Source organism: Misgurnus anguillicaudatus, chromosome 16 (genome assembly GCF_027580225.2).
Source record: "Misgurnus anguillicaudatus chromosome 16, ASM2758022v2, whole genome shotgun sequence".
NCBI classification, from domain to species: Eukaryota; Metazoa; Chordata; class Actinopteri; order Cypriniformes; family Cobitidae; genus Misgurnus; species Misgurnus anguillicaudatus.
Window position 1 is genome coordinate 10,954,113 of NC_073352.2, and position 19,595 is coordinate 10,973,707.

Sequence of the window (19,595 nt, forward strand, 5' to 3'; positions counted from 1 at the left end):
TTTTCAAAAACTCAATATACTGTGGGCAAATTTCCTACCCCTTCGTGTTGTTAGTGGACGAAAACATCCACCAAATTCAATGGCTATGAAAATGTATCAGATGAATATTTTTTCAATTTTTTTTAAATAAATCTATTAATCAACTTTAGTACTGATCAAAACTAGCAAATCTTCACAAAAATTCCATGATTTTAACTCTTTAATTGCCAAATTCATAAGTGATGTTACTGATTTGGGGAAAAACAAACACAAAATGACAGATTTTCTATATAAAAAGTGATTGTGGATTGGATGTTTTTTTTAACCTTTTTCACAGTCTTGGGCATGTCAAAGATTGGTTAAAACATTGGCTTTGAAGCATTTTTAGTTTTTGTGTAGCATCAGTTTTTATTTTTTGTCCCAAATTTATTGTTAGTGGCTGTTTTTGCCCCATTGACTTCCATTATAACAACATTTTTGATTGCAGAGCTATGACACCTTTTTATCATGCATTTTTGAATGTTGGTATTTTTTCCTTTTGCTAAGAGGTCAAATTTGTCATTTTTACTGTTGATCACCATGTGGCACTATTAACCGTTTAGTAGCCCTGTGCAAAAACAAAGCTTAATTTCTGGCTTGTACGTTGTGTTTTATGCAGTATAACTCCATAATAAAAGCATATTATTGTTTGTGTGTGTGTGTGTGTGTGTGTGTGTGTGTGTGTGTGTGTGTGTGTGTGTGTGTGTGTGTGTGTGTGTGTGTGCGCGCGCGTCATAGAGTTCATTGTTCAGTTTATTTGAAGTTGTTTTGTGTTCATAATAGATGGTGTTCAAAAATCTGATGCAGAGAAGATTTTAACAGAAAATATTTTTTTCACGCGTGCACATGCTTTTAATTATGGAGATGTTTTCATCCACTAACAACACGAAAGGTAGAAAATTTGAACAATGCACAAGGGTTAACTAATTAAAAACTCATTTTTCAGCTTTCCTATGCTTTTAACAGATCATTACATTACAATGAGCGTCTCATGTTATATTAAAAAAACACAAATTCTTGTTTCAGGCCATTACTGGCACTTTAAATCCCTGATGAAGCCCATTTACTAAGCTTTCAGCACTAACAAAAACTACTTTTGACAGGAAGTGGGCGGGGAAGGGTGATATTTGGCGGCAGTCATCAGGCAATAGTTGTTCAGCAGAGATGCTTTAATTGTCTGTGTTTGATGGCAGGATATATGTTAGGATGCTTTAAGACCTCTTTAAGGGGGGTAATTAAAATAATAATGGTGTGCGTAAAATCCCAGGGTAGTTATTTGAGACTCAATACGTTTTAAACGGTTTCGACAGCACAATTGACGTGCTGTCCATTATTAGCATAAATAATTCATAGTTCTGATAGAGCTTAGCATCTGATAATGTCTCGTACTAACGCAACATTAAAATCAATTTGACTTTTTAACTGTTATGATCATGTAAACAACACAAACTTAACAGGATATGTGCTACCCATAGCCATAAAAGTACTCCCACAGCTAAAATAATATTTGTGTTATGTTTAATGGTATTTATAACAAATTTTCTTTTTTTTACTTGGTTTGATTTATATATGAATAATCAGGTCTGTCACGAATGCAATTTTTCATCAATAGTCTGAATATCCCTTTAAACAAACTGCCGCCACCTCATATTTCATAATCATAAATCATGTAAAGCTCCTGAGCCGTAAACACCAAAGCGCATTTTAACCTAAACCGCTACTTATTAGACGTAGCCGACCAATATGCTTTGCTGTAAACAATTCCCAGTGTTTATCTACATTAGTTTGATTACTGATTACAGACACGGCGTTGAATCGCTCAAATTTTTATTGCATTTGTTGATCAACATTTTGCTAGCTTAAAGCACGAAGAAACATCAAAACAAGACATTTTCTGAAGTGCAGATTCTCTAATTGAGAGAGGCAAAATAATAAAACAATAAAACCCAAAAAGGCGTTTTAACCACACATCAGTCTACCAAAATTCTGAGAGCGTTATTGATGTTGCTTTCGGTAGAAAAATATTACCCGTCTTCTTCCAATTTAGTCCAAAGGAATAGGTGGGTATAAAAATGTGCATGGACTGCACATAGAAAATATTAGATCTTGGTCCGAGTAACCATCATGTATTTGTGTAACCTGAGATGATGTGAAAATGTCTTTTGTGTTGCCAGTGTAACATCAGTCAGACCCTGACTCTGCCTCAGAGCTTGGTGGTGTGGAGGCGACTTCCTCTTCATCATCATCATCATCAGAAGCCTAAGAAAGATAAAGACCGAATTAAAGAATTATATGAAAAAGCACAGCATGCGTACTATGGGGTCAGTGGCCTTAAATAATAACTCCAATAAATGCCAAAGCAAACATGCTCATCACGCACCTTGCGCTTGCTGCCTCTGTCGTGGTCAGATTCAGATGAGCTCTCTTCACTGGAGATGAACTCTTTGCTCTTAAAGCTCTCGTTCCCGCCTTCCTTCTTTTTCTCCTTTTCCCCTCCGCTCTTCTTAGCGTCCACCTTCCCTCCTTTCTTTTTCTTTTCTCTTAAAACACAAGTGATTGTGTAAATATAAATTGTGTGATTTTCACATATATTTGAACAATTCCTTTCTTTAAGTGTTCTTATCTTTTATCTACAATCTTCAAGGTCTGATTCTGTAGCAAATCATTGTGAACTCAAATGTGACCCTGCACCACAATTCCAGCCTTAAAGGAATAGTCTACTCATTTTCAACATTAAAATATGTTATTACCTTAACTAAGAATTGTTGATACATCCCTCTATCATCTGTGTGCGTGCACGTAAGCGCTGGAGCGCGCTGTGACGCTTCGATAGCATTTAGCTTAGCCCCATTCATTCAATGGTACCAATCAGAGATAAAGTTAGAAGTGACCAAACACATCAACGTTTTTCCTATTTAAGACGAGTAGTTATACGAGCAAGTTTGGTGGTACAAAATAAAACGTAGCGCTTTTCTAAGCGGATTTAAAAGAGGAACTATATTTTATGGCGTAATAGCACTTTTGGGAGTACTTCGACTGAAAAGTCCGCTCCCCTTCTCACTCTCATAATGGGAGAGGGAGGGTGTTACTGCGCCGAGTCGAAGTACTCCCAAAAGTGCTATTACACCATAAAATATAGTTCCTCTTTTAAATCCGCTTAGAAAAGCGATACGTTTTATTTTGTACCACCAAACTTGCTCGTATAACTACTCGTCTTAAATAGGAAAAACGTTGATGTGTTTGGTCACTTCTGACTTTATCTCTAAATGGTACCATTGAATGAATGGGGCTAAGCTAAATGCTATCGAAGCATCGCAGCGCGCTCCAGCGCTTACGTGCACGCACACAGATGATAGAGGGATGTATCAACAATTCTTAGTTAAGGTAATAACATATTTTAATATTGAAAATGAGTAGACTCTTCCTTTAAGGGTCAGTGTTTTTGGAAATTAAGATGTATTCATCATCTAAATAAGATAATAAATAAGCTTTGGTGTATGGTTTGTTAGGATAGGACAATATTTGCCCGAGATGCAACAATTTAAAAATCTGAAACTTGAGAGTGCAAAAAAGATTAAATATCGAAAAGATCGCATTTAAAGTTCAAAGTCCAAATGAAGTCCAGCAACACATATTACTAATAAAAAGGACACGGTTGATATGATAATGAAGGCGAAATTGCCCCAATTGTCAGTAAACTACGGCTTTTTGTAGTTAATGGCGCTCCATCTGTAAGCTGGTGATATTGATTTACTACTTATCAAGAAACCAGCTTAAGGGGCGGAACACACCAAAGCTTTTTCCACGGCTAAAAACGCCTGGAGGACACCGAATGCCAGCTGTTCTTTCAGCTGAGTGCTTTGGTAGCTGTGATACTTGAGCTGTGAGCCGGTTGGTTGCTAGATATTTGTCCCGTCCCTCCTCCATTGTGATTGGACGGCCGTGTGAAAACTGACACTGACAAGCAGAGCTTTTCACACAAAGATAATCTCTTTCAACTCTCAATGTTCAGTGCGGAAAAAAATCGCTAGCTGTTTTGAAAAACGACCCGGTCGCACCGTAAATCTCGCAGTTAAATAGAAACCTTTAACGGTATTTATACAGAGCTTAAACACAAATAAGCACAGGACCATTTAAAAACGGAATCGAGACGAAATGTTCTTGGATGTTAGACCCGCAGTTCACTCTTGCCTATTGAGTCCCGACCTGCATCTACAACGCAAATGACACGTTAATATTATTACACCCGTTACATCAAATATTATATGGTTCACCCGCGGGTACCCAGACTCTGCTGTTCTGTCTGAAAACCAATGAAACAGTCTCACCGTCTGCCTCAAGTTTTTATTACCAACGTCCTTCTCTTCCCACAGGAATAATTTCCTTCCAAACAGATTAATGTAGACTATTAATGTTTTGCAGTCCCATGTAAGTAGTATTTAGCCTACCTTTTGTTTTTGGACAAATATCTTATCATTTAATGTGAAACTTTGTGCGTGTCGATCTGAAGCACAGCAGATTAACAGCTGAGCGGTCAGCAGTGTGCTGCGTTCATTGCCTATATTCTAAATAACTAATGGCCTGATAAGTGGATGATATGAGTACAGTGATTACAAAAGAAATATGTCCAAAAAACACGTAATATGTGTTAAATCAAAAAAAGTCTTTTCTCGCAGTCCTGCGCTGTGTCGTTGTTTATGCGCCGGTGAACAGCATACGCGACGTGTGATGACCTTGCACCTTAAATTATGGTTAATTTGTGGTCATACAGATAAAAGTAAAACAACATTTGAAACTGTTGTATTTGTGTGAACTCACAATAAGGAGAAAACATTGTGCATTTTTAAAATCATTAAAAACATGACGTGCTTTCTGCTGCTTTGGTTTTAGAGCGCATCACAAAAAAGAACAGAAACTTAAATACTTTTTAATTCGTTTTGTCAATCTGCTAATTATTTAACATATTTCGTGTAGGCTTTTTTATTTTTTCTCCAAACAGAGATGCAATCATCATGTTCTGTTGATTTAAATCTATTGAAACTAAACCCCTGGGAAAAATTATGATATTTTAGATTAATAAGTAAGAACAACACAAAGCCAGAAGGATTGTATTTCTTTAAGACAGCCAGTCTGGCAGGGCGGACATTTCAGTAGCTTTATTTTGCGAGCTGCTGCCGTGGGTTTTGTCTAGAAGGGATACAGCAAATGCCGAAAAGTTTTAGATTAGATTTGGAGGTAGGATTAGGATGAAAACAGCGGCCCAAATGTGAGATACAAATACATCCGAAATCCTGTGAAATGTTGTGTTTAGAGTTAGGTTTGGGTGAAGGATTAGGATAAAACAGCGCTCATCCGGCGAGATTTCGTTTGCTGTATCCCTTCTATCTACAACCGCAGGCGTGGCGGTCCGCCACGGTAGAACGTATGTAGCGGAAACACTGACCCTTATAAAGTGCACTATTTGAGAGGACAACCACTTTGTGGTGGTGTCCAAAATCAAAGTGGACATTATCGAGTGCGGTCATTTAATCCAATAATGCACTGCAATAACAAACGCACAACTGATGTTCACTCAACGGCTGACCATTACTCATTTATAAAAGGGCGTGCAAAATGAACTCCTGTGTTTCGCACGCAGCACTCGGTGTCTGAATTCACATTTTTATTCACTCAGTTGTCTATATAAGTGGACTAATGTAGGGAATAGTGAACTAGGATAAAAAGGGCAATTTGGGGTGTAGCCCTGGAGTGTGCTGGAGAAAGATGTGGAATGAGATCTGGAAAGATCTGGTGTGTTTGCTCACTTAGTCACAGCAGACGCTCCACCTCCACCTCCGCTCTCTTTATACTCTTTCATAGCTTTTTCATATTGTCTTTTGGCCTCTTCTGCTTTCTTATCCCACTCCTGTCAGACAGATAAGATATGATAAATTCAATTACTGCTTCATCAATTAAACTACCAATTTTATTCTGCAAATCAAATGATCAACATAACATTAATTTCTACGTTTATCATCTATCAGTGGCACAATAATAAAAAACCACAAACAAGTAATTCAGTAAATAGAAGCATGTGGCTAATAATTGTAGTCAGTGGTACATCAAACACATTGGAGGAAAGAGTTTCTTTCCTATAAACCAAACTGCATTGAGTCAAACATTACACACGGCACTGAACAAAAATTAAGATTCACGGTTAGACCAGTGTTGCCAGAAAATAATAATCGTATTTGTACCATAATTTTTAACTCTGTACAATGTATGATAAATAATGGGGAAAAAAAACCATAATTTACAATAATATACACATTTTGTGGTACTTTAAAGGAACAGTATGTAAGAAATTGATATCAATTAATCATAAAATGGCCCTGATATGTCACTAGACATTAAGATATCATTTTCATTTTAAATACTTATATCACTGACAACAGTGGTCTGGCCAGGATATTGTCATTTAAAAAGTGGAGTTGCAGCCCTCAGCTTATGTATGTTGTCATGTTGTTTATTGGCCACCAGTTGTGTGATTGCAGTACCAGTTTTAGCCACAAGTTTTGTGATTGCTATACCAGTTTTGGCCACAATCCTACATACTGTTCCTTTAAATGATGGACGTTGCATACGGCTTCTGATCTAGTTGTGGTTCCTACATCTACCATCGTGAGGAGAATGTGAATTTAATGCGTTTACACAACTTGTCCATTTTATATCACGTTATGTCTTTTCAGCCAATTATCGTGGAGAATGAGACTCTCGCACGAGCACAAGTTACAGTTGTTTTCAAGCTTAGGTCGATAGTTTAGCAAAATAAAGCATAAATATGAGTGCTAAAAAGGAATTTGCAGGCTTTCAATAGATAGATGGCTTTATTCTGTGCGTTTGAAATAATACAATCATTTTCTTCCAAATATGATAATTTTGAGCTTCTGGTACGTACTTGCACATTTCCAATCTGGCAACATTGGGTTAGACCCTTTGTCCTTGAAGGGACATGCATACGCTCATGTTTATGGTGTGTGTTTGTTAATGCCGCCAACCTCTTTCCGATCTTTTCCCAGTTGTTTCCACATCTCTCCAGCCTTCTTCGAGATCTCGGTCACAGAGATACCAGGATACTCACTCTTGATTCGCTCTCTGTTGCCATTTAGCCATAGCATGTAAGCGCTCATCGGCCTCTTGGGAGCACCTGCGTCCTTCACTTTCTTCTGTTGTACACAGACAAAGGAAGAGATGATTAATATTAAATATACTAATGGGGTTAAATGCCACAATGGGGTGATTCTCGCGAAATTAGACTTATGAGGTGTCATGAAATATTTTGATAAAAAAAGTAAATGCAAAGTAAGAGTATCAAAATAAGAAGCATACAGTTACTAACATCTCTTCAAGTACCATTTTGCACATGATTTCAAATGACATACAAACCAATTTTGTTGTTTTTTCCACATTTAAGGGGAAAATTTTCATTACCGCAACGTGTCCATGACTGGATTTGGGTTATTTGACACGGAAATATTTATAATTAAAACATCTAAAAAATAAAAAGCTTCAGTGCATGTTATACTTATAAACATGTACAGTAAAGAAACATGTGGTATTTGGTGATCATTGGTAAATGTAGAGACAATAATAAGGAATATAAATGTGTCCAAGAAAATTTTTCTCATCCTCCGCAACAATTTTCAATCATTGTTTAAGCCCTCAAGGAACTAACATTTTCAAAAAAATTGTTGGAAGAGACACAATTGACTGTGACACTCAAGATGGCTACCAGGTAAGCAGTTCTTAGTTTTTCTCTTCAGATAAAAGTTGAAATTTTGTTTGTCATAGTACCTAGACAACTTTTTAGTTCTCATTACCGAAACATGAGTTTGTAAATGCATATATTTAATGTAATATCATGTTGTGGTAATGATCATTTTTTATAATGATAATCTAAACAATGTAAATAATTTGATAGGAAATATGTTTTAAATCCTCTAAAAATTATGGTTTATTTAGTTCAGCCCTTATCTTATATGTGCACAAAAAATTGGCTTCAAGTTTTTTTTTTATTCTGATGCTGGACATGGATTTCGTGAGAATCACCCAGTGGCACTACAGACCCACCTCGTGACTCGTGTTACTCACTGGGTCTCCTGCTGTTGACACCTGTGTACGTTCCTACCAAACGTATTAGCTTAAATGAAGATCACTGTTGTGTTTTGCGAAATTTGTGATTCTCCCTGACAGTGAAGTGTCAAATGAGACGTACCTCTTTCCGTGGCTTTCTCTCTTTCTTCTCCTTTACCACTTTCTTGGGTTTCTTTTCTGGTTTCTTCTTCTTGCCTTCATCCTCGCTGTCTCCATCCTCACCCTCACTTTCACTCTCTGAAGCGTTACTATCAAACCTGCACAGAAACATCATGTTATTAGATATTAAAGATATGTGAACAATAAAAAAGAATAAAAACTTAATAAAAGTTTAAAGGAATAGTCTACTCATTTTCAATATTAAAATATGTTATTACCTTAACTAAGAATTGTTGATACATCCCTCTATCATCTGTGTGTGTGCACGTAAGCTCTGGAGCGCGCTGCGACGCTTCGATAGCATTCATTCAATGGTACCATTTAGAGATAAAGTTAGAAGTGACCAAACACATCAACGTTTTTCCTATTTAAGACGAGTAGTTATACGAGCAAGTTTGGTGGTACAAAATAAAACGTAGCACTTTTCTAAGCGGATTTAAAAGAGGAATTATATGTTATGGCATAATAGCACTTTTGGGAGTACTTCGACTCGCCTGAAAAGTCCGCTCCCCTTCTCACTCTCATAATGGGAGAGGGAGGGTGTTACTGCGCCGAGTCGAAGTACTCCCAAAAGTGCTATTACGTCATAAAATATAGTTCCTCTTTTAAATCCGCTTAGAAAAGTGCTACGTTTTATATTGTACCACCAAACTTGCTCATATAACTACTCGTCTTAAATAGGAAAAACTTTGATGTGTTTGGTCACTTCTAACTTTATCTCTAAATGGTACCATTGAATGAATGGGGCTAAGCTAAATGCTATCGAAGCGTCGCAGCGCGCTCCAGCGCTTACGTGCACGTCGCACACAGATGATAGAGGGATGTATCAACAATTCTTAGTTAAGGTAATAACATATTTTAATATTGAAAATGAGTAGACTATTCCTTCAAATTGCACATTAAGACCCTGTTTTATTTTCCTATACATTTTTTAAGACCCTAGCAAACGGCTTACTCTTCTGCGACTTCATCTTCTTCCTCTCCAGGGTTGAAAGATTCATCTACAGAAGATAAGACATATTAAAGATGTTAATTCAAACATCAAGCATGTTTAGGCATCAGCAGCATCACGTGTTCGTATCATTGCATCAGTTACCGCTATCTCCCTCTGATTCGTCGCTTCCATCCGCCTCTTCTCTGATCTTGCCCTCTTCTTTCATTCTCTCCAGGTACGCGTCATGCTTGTCTTCGTCTGAATCGCTGTAGCCGTCTGTGCCTTTCATGTTCTGTAAACAAACAGTTGAATAAATAATGTCAAGAGTAACGCATGACTGCCCCCGAAGTTATTGCAGTGAAATGTGTCGACATCACCAGCACTTCAGTGTAAACACTCGCATGTAACGATCACAGAATAAGAGGTTCAAAAACCTTTCCTGCTTATTCCCACGAGGGCAAATCCATCAACAAAATGGATTGTTTATTTAGTTAATACCAGATTCAAACTGCACGCGTACATCACGTCTGCGTGTACATATGAGAAATATCAGATAATATTCAGAACAAAATCAACACTATTCAGTCTAAACTAATGATTCATGAGAAATGTTGCGGTTTTTGTGTTCAATTTGCTTTTATTGTGAAGGTAAAAGTGTAGCAAAACCAAAGAGCTTGTAAATGCATGAAGATATGAGTGTATGAAGATTTATGTGTGTATGAAGAGATGAGAAAATTGACTTGCATTACATAGCTTAAATCTACTTGGTAATAGCAGCTGCTCGGTTAAAGGGCACAGGTTAAAACCAGAATTGAAATTGTGGCCAGGAGTTACCTCTTTAATTCCTCTGTTCTTGATGTTCAGCTTCTTGGCATTGACAAAGTCAAAAAGTTTCCCGTATTCTTCCCTGCATAACACAACATAACATAAAACAACATGATATTGTTATAATACCCAGAATTATCATGTACTAGGTATTTCTACCCTCATTAGTTCAAAATGCTCATCATGACCCACATATAAAATACATTTTTAATTTGCTGTGGTCACATTTGCATAGAATATGAATTAAAAATGCATCAAAAATAAGCAAAGGACTTCAAGGGAACTGTCCATGTCTTTAAAAAGAGATTACCAGGGATGGTTGGTACTGTACGTCACCTCTCAATGTTGCTGAAGATGTACTGGTTATTTTGTTTGGTCTCTATTTCGAAGTCAAAGGAGCGAGTGGTGGTGGTCCCTCGAGCGAAGTTGACACAGGAGATCTCTTCGAAGCGCAGGTAAACCGGAGGCTTGTGGACATAGATAAAGCCTCTCTCCAGCGGATACAGCAGCCCTGAGCTCGCCTTATATGCACACGTTATACACTGAGATCCTGAGTGTCTGCACACAGACAAACATCATCTAATATTATTTAAGATTTTCATCTCTGTGTCATAAACAGAATACAGTCTGCTTGTTTAATTTATTAAATTATTAAGAAATAGGAATATTGACAAGCAATTTATATTTTATGAAATACATGAAGAGCTCAAATGTAAACACCCTAACATGTTTTCTTGTAAATTACTTTTAATGGATTCTGCCAACAAAGTGGTATTTCTGAATGGCCTGAGGCCAGGATTAAGCGGATTTTAAGTATTTGACAGAAGTGGCGTTTAGTGGCATCTGAGCTCCTCATATACTTACAGAAGGTATTTTACAACACTAAGGAGTGTGAAGTGATTGTTTTTCAGGACCTTACATACAAATAATGCTGGAGAATGTTGCCCAATGTACTGTACACCCCTAAAATAAGAAGTTTTTTAGATGTATAGAAGTGTCTGTGTGTATTTTACCCCTGGAAGTTTCCAGGCACTGTGATCTTTCTGTTGACCAGAGCCTTCATGACCCGACTGACAATCTCATAGAGAGGACCGGACATGTTCTTATTGAGCTTCCCTTCAAAGCGTTTCTCCACCTCATCCCTAGAGACAGACCGAGAGATTCAGCAGAGCTAATTGCAGTTAACATCTCACTTTTAGAAAAGCCACGAGAGAGAGAGAAAGCGAGAGAGAGAGAGAGAGAGAGAGAGAGAGACCCATGAGTGTACTCACTCGTTCATGTTGAGAGTCAGGCTGAGATCTTCATCTTTAGTGAAGAGGAGTATGAGGAAGTGATAACGTGTCTGACCCTGTTTAATGGGCGGGTCTAGACTGATCTGGAAAAATAAAAACAATACATCAGAAAAAACTTTAAAACATAGCAGCTTTTCATCTAAACTACTTTTAACTTATAGCTATTTGCAAAAAAGTGCATTTATCTTATGTCTGATCTTGTGTCTACTTTAAACCAGCAGAGGGCAGCAACATCAATAACATTTAAGCAAGAATTTCATCCAATGCTTTAGGGATGATCATTTGCTGCTTTCTAATGTAAAGAACATTTTGTGAAAATATAACCTTGATACATTTAATATTGACTGTGTAAATCAATGTAAAATCAAACTTTGATGTAGGGCTGTCCTCGACTAAGGATTTACATATTCGAATCAGAATTGTCGAATCTTTTCATTGCCGACCGATAGTCGAATCATCTATGTTTGTGTGCATGGGTTGGGAGGGGGTCAGACCAGGTACAAAATGGTAACTTTTATTTTCTTTCACAAGCAGCACACATAAACAACTTTCTGATAAAGTGACCAAAAGCTGTCTTTCAAGTGATGAACGAAGACAAAACTGACGATGCATTTATTTATTTTTAAGGTAAAATGTAAGGCAACAGTTGTTTAATTATTCCTCATAACATTTTAAAGCCACGATCTACAGAACATCACACAAAAAAACATTTTGATAACTAAAATATAACCTTTGTTATAAAAATATAACAAAGGTGATGCTGCCTTGGAAACCTCGGCTAATTCAGTGTTTTTATTTAAATTGGAGATTAAGCGCGTCAAAGCAGTCATGACCAAAAAAATGGACAAATGAGAAATGACAAATAATTTGTGATTTTTTCTGCAAATTATAAAAACTAAGCTTTATATACAATTCATAAAAACACTGAAATTATGATTTTATAGACACTACGCGTTATTATTTAGCACAGAAATACCTGCTTGCTTTCACTTTGATCATCTCCATTCACTTTAGATACAGAAACAACTGATGATATTATTTATTTCAGGAATCTCTTTTTTATCATTTGAAAGTGAACACCGACCATAATATTAAATCACAAGAAAGACCGTCGTGTCAGGCATAAACAGGTTTGGTGCAGATATTATCCGTTTCATCACCGAAATTTAAAGAAACGGCTTACCTGTTTCGTAGTTTAACTTTTGACAAGATAACCATATGTTTTAAATACATTTTAAAAACTTATACCCATCGAAAACATCCGTTTTTTAATGTTTAGTTTGATGAACTTCTAAATATGAGCCGAAGAGCACCTAGCACGTTCGGCTAAATTGCATGCGCAAACATGACCAGCACGCAATAGTGCAAAATCTATACAACAAAAAGCAATCCAAAATGTACAGACTTAAATTAGATCAGAATTTTACGTTTATAATAAATACATTTTTTTAATAAAATAAGGTCAGAAGTAACAAAGTGCAGAACAAATGTGCAAAATGCCTGAAGTGCACGAAAACAAAACACAAGCCAAATAGATACATCAGATAACCCAGAGTGATTTATAAATAAAATAAAATAAAGAAATTATTAAAAGAATGAAAGTATAGCCAGAATTGTCAGCTTTTTCTTTTAAATGTAGAAACAAAGAGGCAATGGTTTATTAACATAGGAACCTCTTATGGACGTGTGGCCCGGTCACAGGGGTTGCTGGATTTATTAACGCATTTTAAAAATATTTATTGAAAGCTGATACTTCACATATTATTTGCAGAATTATAATAATATGCTGTATATTATTAATATATAGGGAGAAATATGTGAAATCAGATTTGTGCACAGTGCACCCATATACGGCCAAAATTAAAGGATCCTCATTTCATAACACACCTGCGACGATTCGACTGTGAGATTGGTAGTTGAATCAGGGTTAGGGATGCATCGAATCTTTGACTATTCGGGGTCACCCCTACTTTGATGCTCTTAATCTCCTCATTAGATTATCAGACTTTAGCATTGAGTGATTATATAGAGTAATATAATGTATATTACACATAAAAACAGTCAACTCACCACAAAAAACATTTGCCTCTGGTCCTTGTGTGGCAGCAGGAAGAGACGCAGTACAGTTGTGTAGGGGATCTTATAATCAAATGTCTTACCATGCAGGTGCAGGAAGCTGGGGTAGATACGGATGTCATACCTGAAAGAAAAACACTAACTTAAGTCAAATGTGACGAGACAAACATCATGCATTTCTCACCCGGCATTACTTGGAAATCACTTTCATGTGTACATACCAACGTTGTCATGAGTACATAAAATTTTTCAGGAAAAACTTTACTACATTGTTGATGTGTACACGTAGCCCAAAACATCCAAATTCTCAATTTTTGTGTCATGTTTTGTGATAGGATCGGAGTGTATTTGTACCTTCCTCTCGGTGTAAGACACTGAAGCTCTTTAAATATACACACAGCATCTCCAGTGGCTTGGATAACATCTGCCTTCGAGAGAATATTCTGAGCAAACGCCTATGAGAGAGAGAGAGAGAATCAGTATCAAGAGAAGTTCGGGGATATGCATGCACACGGGCTCATAGAAACTACAAACGCCTCTACGGGGTCTGAACCATCGTCTCCAGTGTTGGGTGGGACGTAGAAGCGGACCTCCATTAGCGACACCTCAGCATCATCGTTCTGATGAAACTCCAACGTCACTTCATTCTTTCCTGTCGCACACTGGGATACGTTATTCAGCGGGATCTCAAAGGCGGGATTGTCACCCACCTCAAACGACAGCTGGGGACCTGAACACGAACACACAAACATATTGACCATTAGGAACGCACTAAGGACCAGCCAGTGTTAGCCTTTTTATCATTAGTCCAATATAAGAAGCATCTTTTTATTGTACATTATACTGTCTTGATGCCAGATTAAATAAATGTAGTAGTTTTGGGGTAATGTTAGGGTGGATGCTTACTGGTCCCATTCAAAAAACATAAATCTTAATTTAAAATAAATTTTGGACACTAAATATTAAAGAGAGTCTCCAACAGCTATATATATATATATAACAATCATTTTTGGAGAGAACATGCAGCGACAAGATTAAAAATAATAGCATCACTATTAAACTAATAATTTATTACTTTCAAGTAATCAATAATTTTTGAAGGATTCAAGTGTTAAATTTTTAAACAAAAAGATTCATAATTTTCACCATGCACACCATGTTTCAATAGAAATACATCACATCTGATAGTGCGCTCAAGTAAAAAAATGCATCCAAAGCTCATATCAGATCTGAAAATGTCACATCTGCAACCCCACGCATCCCTTGTGTGACTCCCCATAAGAAATAAATGCCTTCCGGTTTATCTGCCATCATTAGTCATGTGCAATAGAAAGGTGTCATTATGTACCAAAGTTTTCCAACAGTGAATTGTTTTACCTGAAAATTTAGCCGTCCCCCAATTCCAGCCTTTGACACACATATCCTTCTCTGTCAACTCAACCTTGTAGTTTGCTTTAAAAAACGCAGAAATCTTCTCAAAATCCTGTGGAGGAGCCAAGCAACGAGGGTGGCGATGTAGAGAGAAAAGGGGAGAAGAAAGAAGAGATAAACAAAATTACTTCCCATGAATCTCTCTGTCATCCAGCACTAGGGTCATTAATAAAGAGAGTTGGCTGCGCCGCTCGGCCCTCTGGGAAGGCGGAGGTGTGCGTAATCCGGCCGGAGGCTGATGCGGAGCACGCTCAATCAGTCTGTTTATTTATCTAGCAGTGCACAATCGCTTCCACATGTCACTCCACCAGGTGTGTGTGTGTGTCCATCTGTGCACTAATGAGTTTGGCACTGGGTTACCGAATCCTTCACAATCACTTTAAGATTACACAAACCAGCACCACACACACACAGCCACGCTCATCAAAACATTTCCTTTTCTCCTAATGCAAAGATAAAACAATGACGACAATTTACTTTAAAGTTAGCTGCTAAAAAACAAACGTAAATACAAGGCGGACAAACAAACACCCGCGTCAACTTTGTCTATGTTAAATTTTATGGATTTTTCCGGAGTTACTAATAATAAACAATATGACATCGTGCAAACACGCACGTAGAGCAAATCCATTAATGGGGGCCATTGATTAACCCCTGGAGAAAAAGCATTCTTGTAACATCTTGAATTACACGCATACACAAATATGCACCCATACTGGGGTGTGTTTGCCAAAAGCATTGTTAGCCAACTATGGTCGCAGGTTCGGTTGTTACTGCCATAGTTTAACATTTCGAGTGTTTCCCGAAAAAGCATATCCAACCAGGGCACTGCCATTTAGTGCAGATATCAGCACATTTTTGCTCACACCTACAAAGTGTCAATTTTAACATGATTTAATAAATTATCTATATGATATTTTGAGCTAAAACTTCAAATACGTACTCTAGGGACACCAACGTTTTATTTGGCATCTTAAAAAAGTCTTGTGAAGTGTCCCCTTTAAGACAGGAAAGTACTTAATCATGATAAAATTGATCCATTTTAGGAAGTAAAGACAGTTTATAGATATGCAAGACAACGACAGTTTGGTCAACACACTTACTGTTTCTTTAAAGCCGTCGTATTTGTAAATGTGCCCGGTGTTGGTGGACAGTTTGATCCCATGGCCCAGGCAGACACGACGCCAATTAGCCAAAGAGATTTCTGGGGCTGGAATATTGTCCACCTTCCCTGTCTTACTGCTTTTATAGACCACAGACTGCTTACTAAACCGCAGCCGGCCGTCATTCTGGAAAAACAAAAATGATCATAAATACACAAACAGATCAAAATCCAACAGGTTATACATGGGTAATGTTTTGAACAGTGTACTATAGAGAGTATGCATTGACGTCACTTTCCACGTGACCAGGCCGGAACTCGCCCTGTTGAGTGGCAAACGTTCAACAAAATGGCTGGTTTTCATAGCGGCTGCTGCGAAAATGCCAGTAAAACTGACTATTATCGGCTTAAATTAAATTTAGTTGGACTTGATAGCAGAGGTGGATGATACTTAGTTACATTAGTTACATTTTCAAAGCATCTTTGCTTTATTAGGATGTTTGTATTGGGAAAATTTTTACTTTACTGCATTCTAAAGCATAGAATCATACTGTGTATTCTTCTTTAATATTGTATATTAAAATGTATTAATACATAATTACATTAAAATTGTGTACTTCTACTTGAGTAAAAGTATGTTAATGTACTTAAATATTAAATGTAAAACAAACACGTGTATTTATGAAATGTAATAGAGCAAAAATTATGATAATATGCTTTGGAATGTATGTTTTCCAAAGAAAAACACGGATAAAATGCAAATACTTGAAAAAATACTTTTAAGTAGAAAGTATTGATAGTGACCCTTGCAACTTATCAAACCACCTGTGGTTGTGGACGTTGGAATGAACGATCTATTTACTTCTCCTTGGGGTGTTTTTGGCAGTCTGTAAAACGATAGCTCCGAATTCTTGTTAATCTGTTAGTACAGTCTATCGCACAACAGCTTTTCCTCATTTTAACGCGTTTTCGCCGATGTCGCGCTGTACTCAAATGCTGCTGCTCTGTCTTTTGCCACTCAGTGGGCGTAACCGCAGTCCCTCTCGCCAACGGTGACGTCATATGCATACCCTCTGTTTGCAATACAAGGTACATACTGTGCACAACATGCAAATGTTCTGTATGTACAAATTTACATTTGCTAATTGTAACAGTAACAGACCTCGCTGCACAAAAAGCTGCATCCCACAATGCAATGCGTTCAGCCTTAAATTACACTTTACTGATCAGACTAACTAGAGATGGACTGCACACAAAATAAGATTAAAGATGTAACAATACAGCATAGCAAATGTTTAATGTGCAGCACATGCTTCTTATAAAACGTAACAGTTATGTAATAAACAGTGTGTACTGCACAGAGTTTGATGTGCTTTATTTAAGCCTTGCAATTTATAGTAAGAAAAATTAAAACAATGACAAACTGCGACATCCACTGAACATATCGGTATTTTATAGTTAGTGTCTGACTATAAAACTAAATTAAACTGTTGTATATACGGTATATTATAAGCTAATATTAAGTATATAGTGGACTGAAAATAAAAGATTCAGAATTTCCCTTAAAGTGTGAATCTTTTATCTGTGAATGATGTGTGTTGTATTACTTAACTTACCCAAGATCCCTTCACTTCTTGATAGATCTCGTTAAACTCAAGAGTGTCTCCCATCTCTGAACATAAACAATACAAAAGTTAATGAGTTAGAGAAAACCAGCACATCTTAACAACATTCACATGAAAGTTCGTATCACTGATCCGATGCAGAACTGAACTTTGTTATTGAAGTTGAACATTGCCTGTATCTCAAGCCCCCGTGAGTTGTCTAACGTTACCTAGACAGCTTATTGAGTATTTAAAGTCGTGTTTAAATTACGAAAAACAGCTGTCTAGGTAGGTAGCTCACTAGACACAGCCACAATGTAACGTTACTCACGCTACTGCACATCACATGTGGAGCAGATGCGATTCCTGTAGCGGAGTTAATTTAATCTAACTATTAAACAATACATACGCATTTAACACTTACTTTGGGTGAAGACTGGCTTAATAAATGTATATGCGTGGTTCCCGGTGTTTAAAAGTAATTGTTTAAACTAGAGAAACGGATAATAAAGTGATGGAGTAGCTCTATTCTCTCGTTTCCCGCGTTAAACCTCCGGTTTCTGAACACAGTCACCCGGAAGTAGTTTCGAAAGGTCACGCGTTTCTATGACACCGCGATCGTACTTCTTTGCTTTAGTTTTCATTTGTGATATATATTTTTTTAATTAACGATCTTTTATTTAAAAGATAACATTTCCAGAAAAGAAAATAGTCAATTATTGAGAGTTTTTATTTTTTTAATTACAGAATCGTTTTTTTTCTGTTTGTTTTTGTTAACAAACAAAACAAAATTTTGTATTAATTATTACCGCAGAAAAAGATATGACATGAAATTACAATTATAATTTGTTTGTTTCGCAAACGCTGGTACCCCTGAATTTTGCTCAACCTGTATATTTCTTATTTTCTGTATAAAAATAAATTAAGAATTAATATTCAAAACCATAAAAGTGCTAAAAACAAACAAACAAATATGCCACAAGCTGTTTTACATTTGCTTAACTTTTATTTTTTTCTTGCATTAGAAATGCCTCATTAAAGGTTTACTATTATAAAAGTATGATCATATTTAGACCGATTATAATTTTGTGTGTGTGTGTGTGTGTGTGTGTGTGTGTGTGTGTGTGTGTGTGTGTGTGAGAGAGTGTGTGTGTGTGTGTGTGTGTGTGATAAACATAGTAGCTGTAAGTACATTGCAATGGATAAAAATCTTGTAAATATCAGCTGTTTTTGTATTTTCTTACAACAATTTAATTTGAATAAGATCTCATTTGCCTCAATATCGCCATTTCTGTATGATCTTAAACGTTTGCACTTTTGAATGGAAATATACTTTATTGTTCCCAGTGGGGAAATTTGGAGTAAACTCAAAGTAATATAATATACTATTATATAATATATGATTAAATATTATATTAAATATATTATTAATATTATATTTAACATAATATTAAACATTTTAAAAATGTAATATGGTAAATTATTATATAATGCATTATTAATTTATTACTAAATATATTAATATTATATTTAATTTCATATTATAAAATATTGTGTAGTATTATAAAATAGTGCATTATGTAAAAAAACTTATTTTTTTACCCACGTCAGATAAAGTGACCTTTGCGGTCTAGTGTAGAACACCAGGGGGCGCCAGAGCCACAAGTTATCAAATATGTCACCAAGTCACTAAAATCAATGAAACGTCACAGGCTCGAAACAGAAAGACAGGTTGGTTCGGATTATGTAATAGTCATGGTGTTAATACCATCTTTTAATGCCCTGCTCTAAAAATAAGTGCCTATCTTCTCTTAAACGCCACTTACGCACTTCCGAAATAACCCACGCACGTGTGTTAAATATACAGGCGCACTTTTGAGTGGCTTGTGAGGGCGGGCTGTACAACAATCTCACCGTCAATAAAGGTAAAGTTAATACCAGAAGCATGAGACATAACACAAACAAAAGACTCAGAATATCCACCAATATAAACACTAACCCTTAATGACTTTTCCGATGCC

The 19,595-nt window shown here is 36.6% G+C and overlaps 1 protein-coding gene across 2 annotated transcripts; it reads right to left on the reverse strand.

Moving 5' to 3' along the window:
• Positions 1-1,828: 1,828 nt before the first annotated feature.
• On the reverse strand, positions 1,829-19,592 carry ssrp1a (structure specific recognition protein 1a). Of its 2 annotated transcripts, none has more exons than XM_055178259.2 (18): positions 19,574-19,592; positions 17,587-17,642; positions 15,972-16,157; positions 14,815-14,920; positions 13,974-14,167; positions 13,792-13,892; positions 13,432-13,561; positions 11,341-11,444; positions 11,083-11,211; positions 10,406-10,627; positions 10,079-10,151; positions 9,407-9,536; positions 9,266-9,311; positions 8,273-8,408; positions 7,056-7,223; positions 5,823-5,923; positions 2,399-2,558; positions 1,829-2,277 (listed from the first exon to the last, which is right to left on the reverse strand). In XM_055178259.2, exons 2-18 carry the CDS (start codon positions 17,638-17,640, stop codon positions 2,200-2,202), a joined length of 2,118 nt encoding a protein of 705 aa, XP_055034234.2. In that variant the 5' UTR covers positions 17,641-17,642; positions 19,574-19,592; the 3' UTR covers positions 1,829-2,199. The 2 variants fall into 2 exon arrangements, with proteins under 2 accessions (XP_055034234.2, XP_055034233.2); XM_055178258.2 differs by lacking the exon at positions 19,574-19,592 and adding an exon at positions 17,999-18,159.
• Between the last annotated feature and the right edge of the window lie 3 nt (positions 19,593-19,595).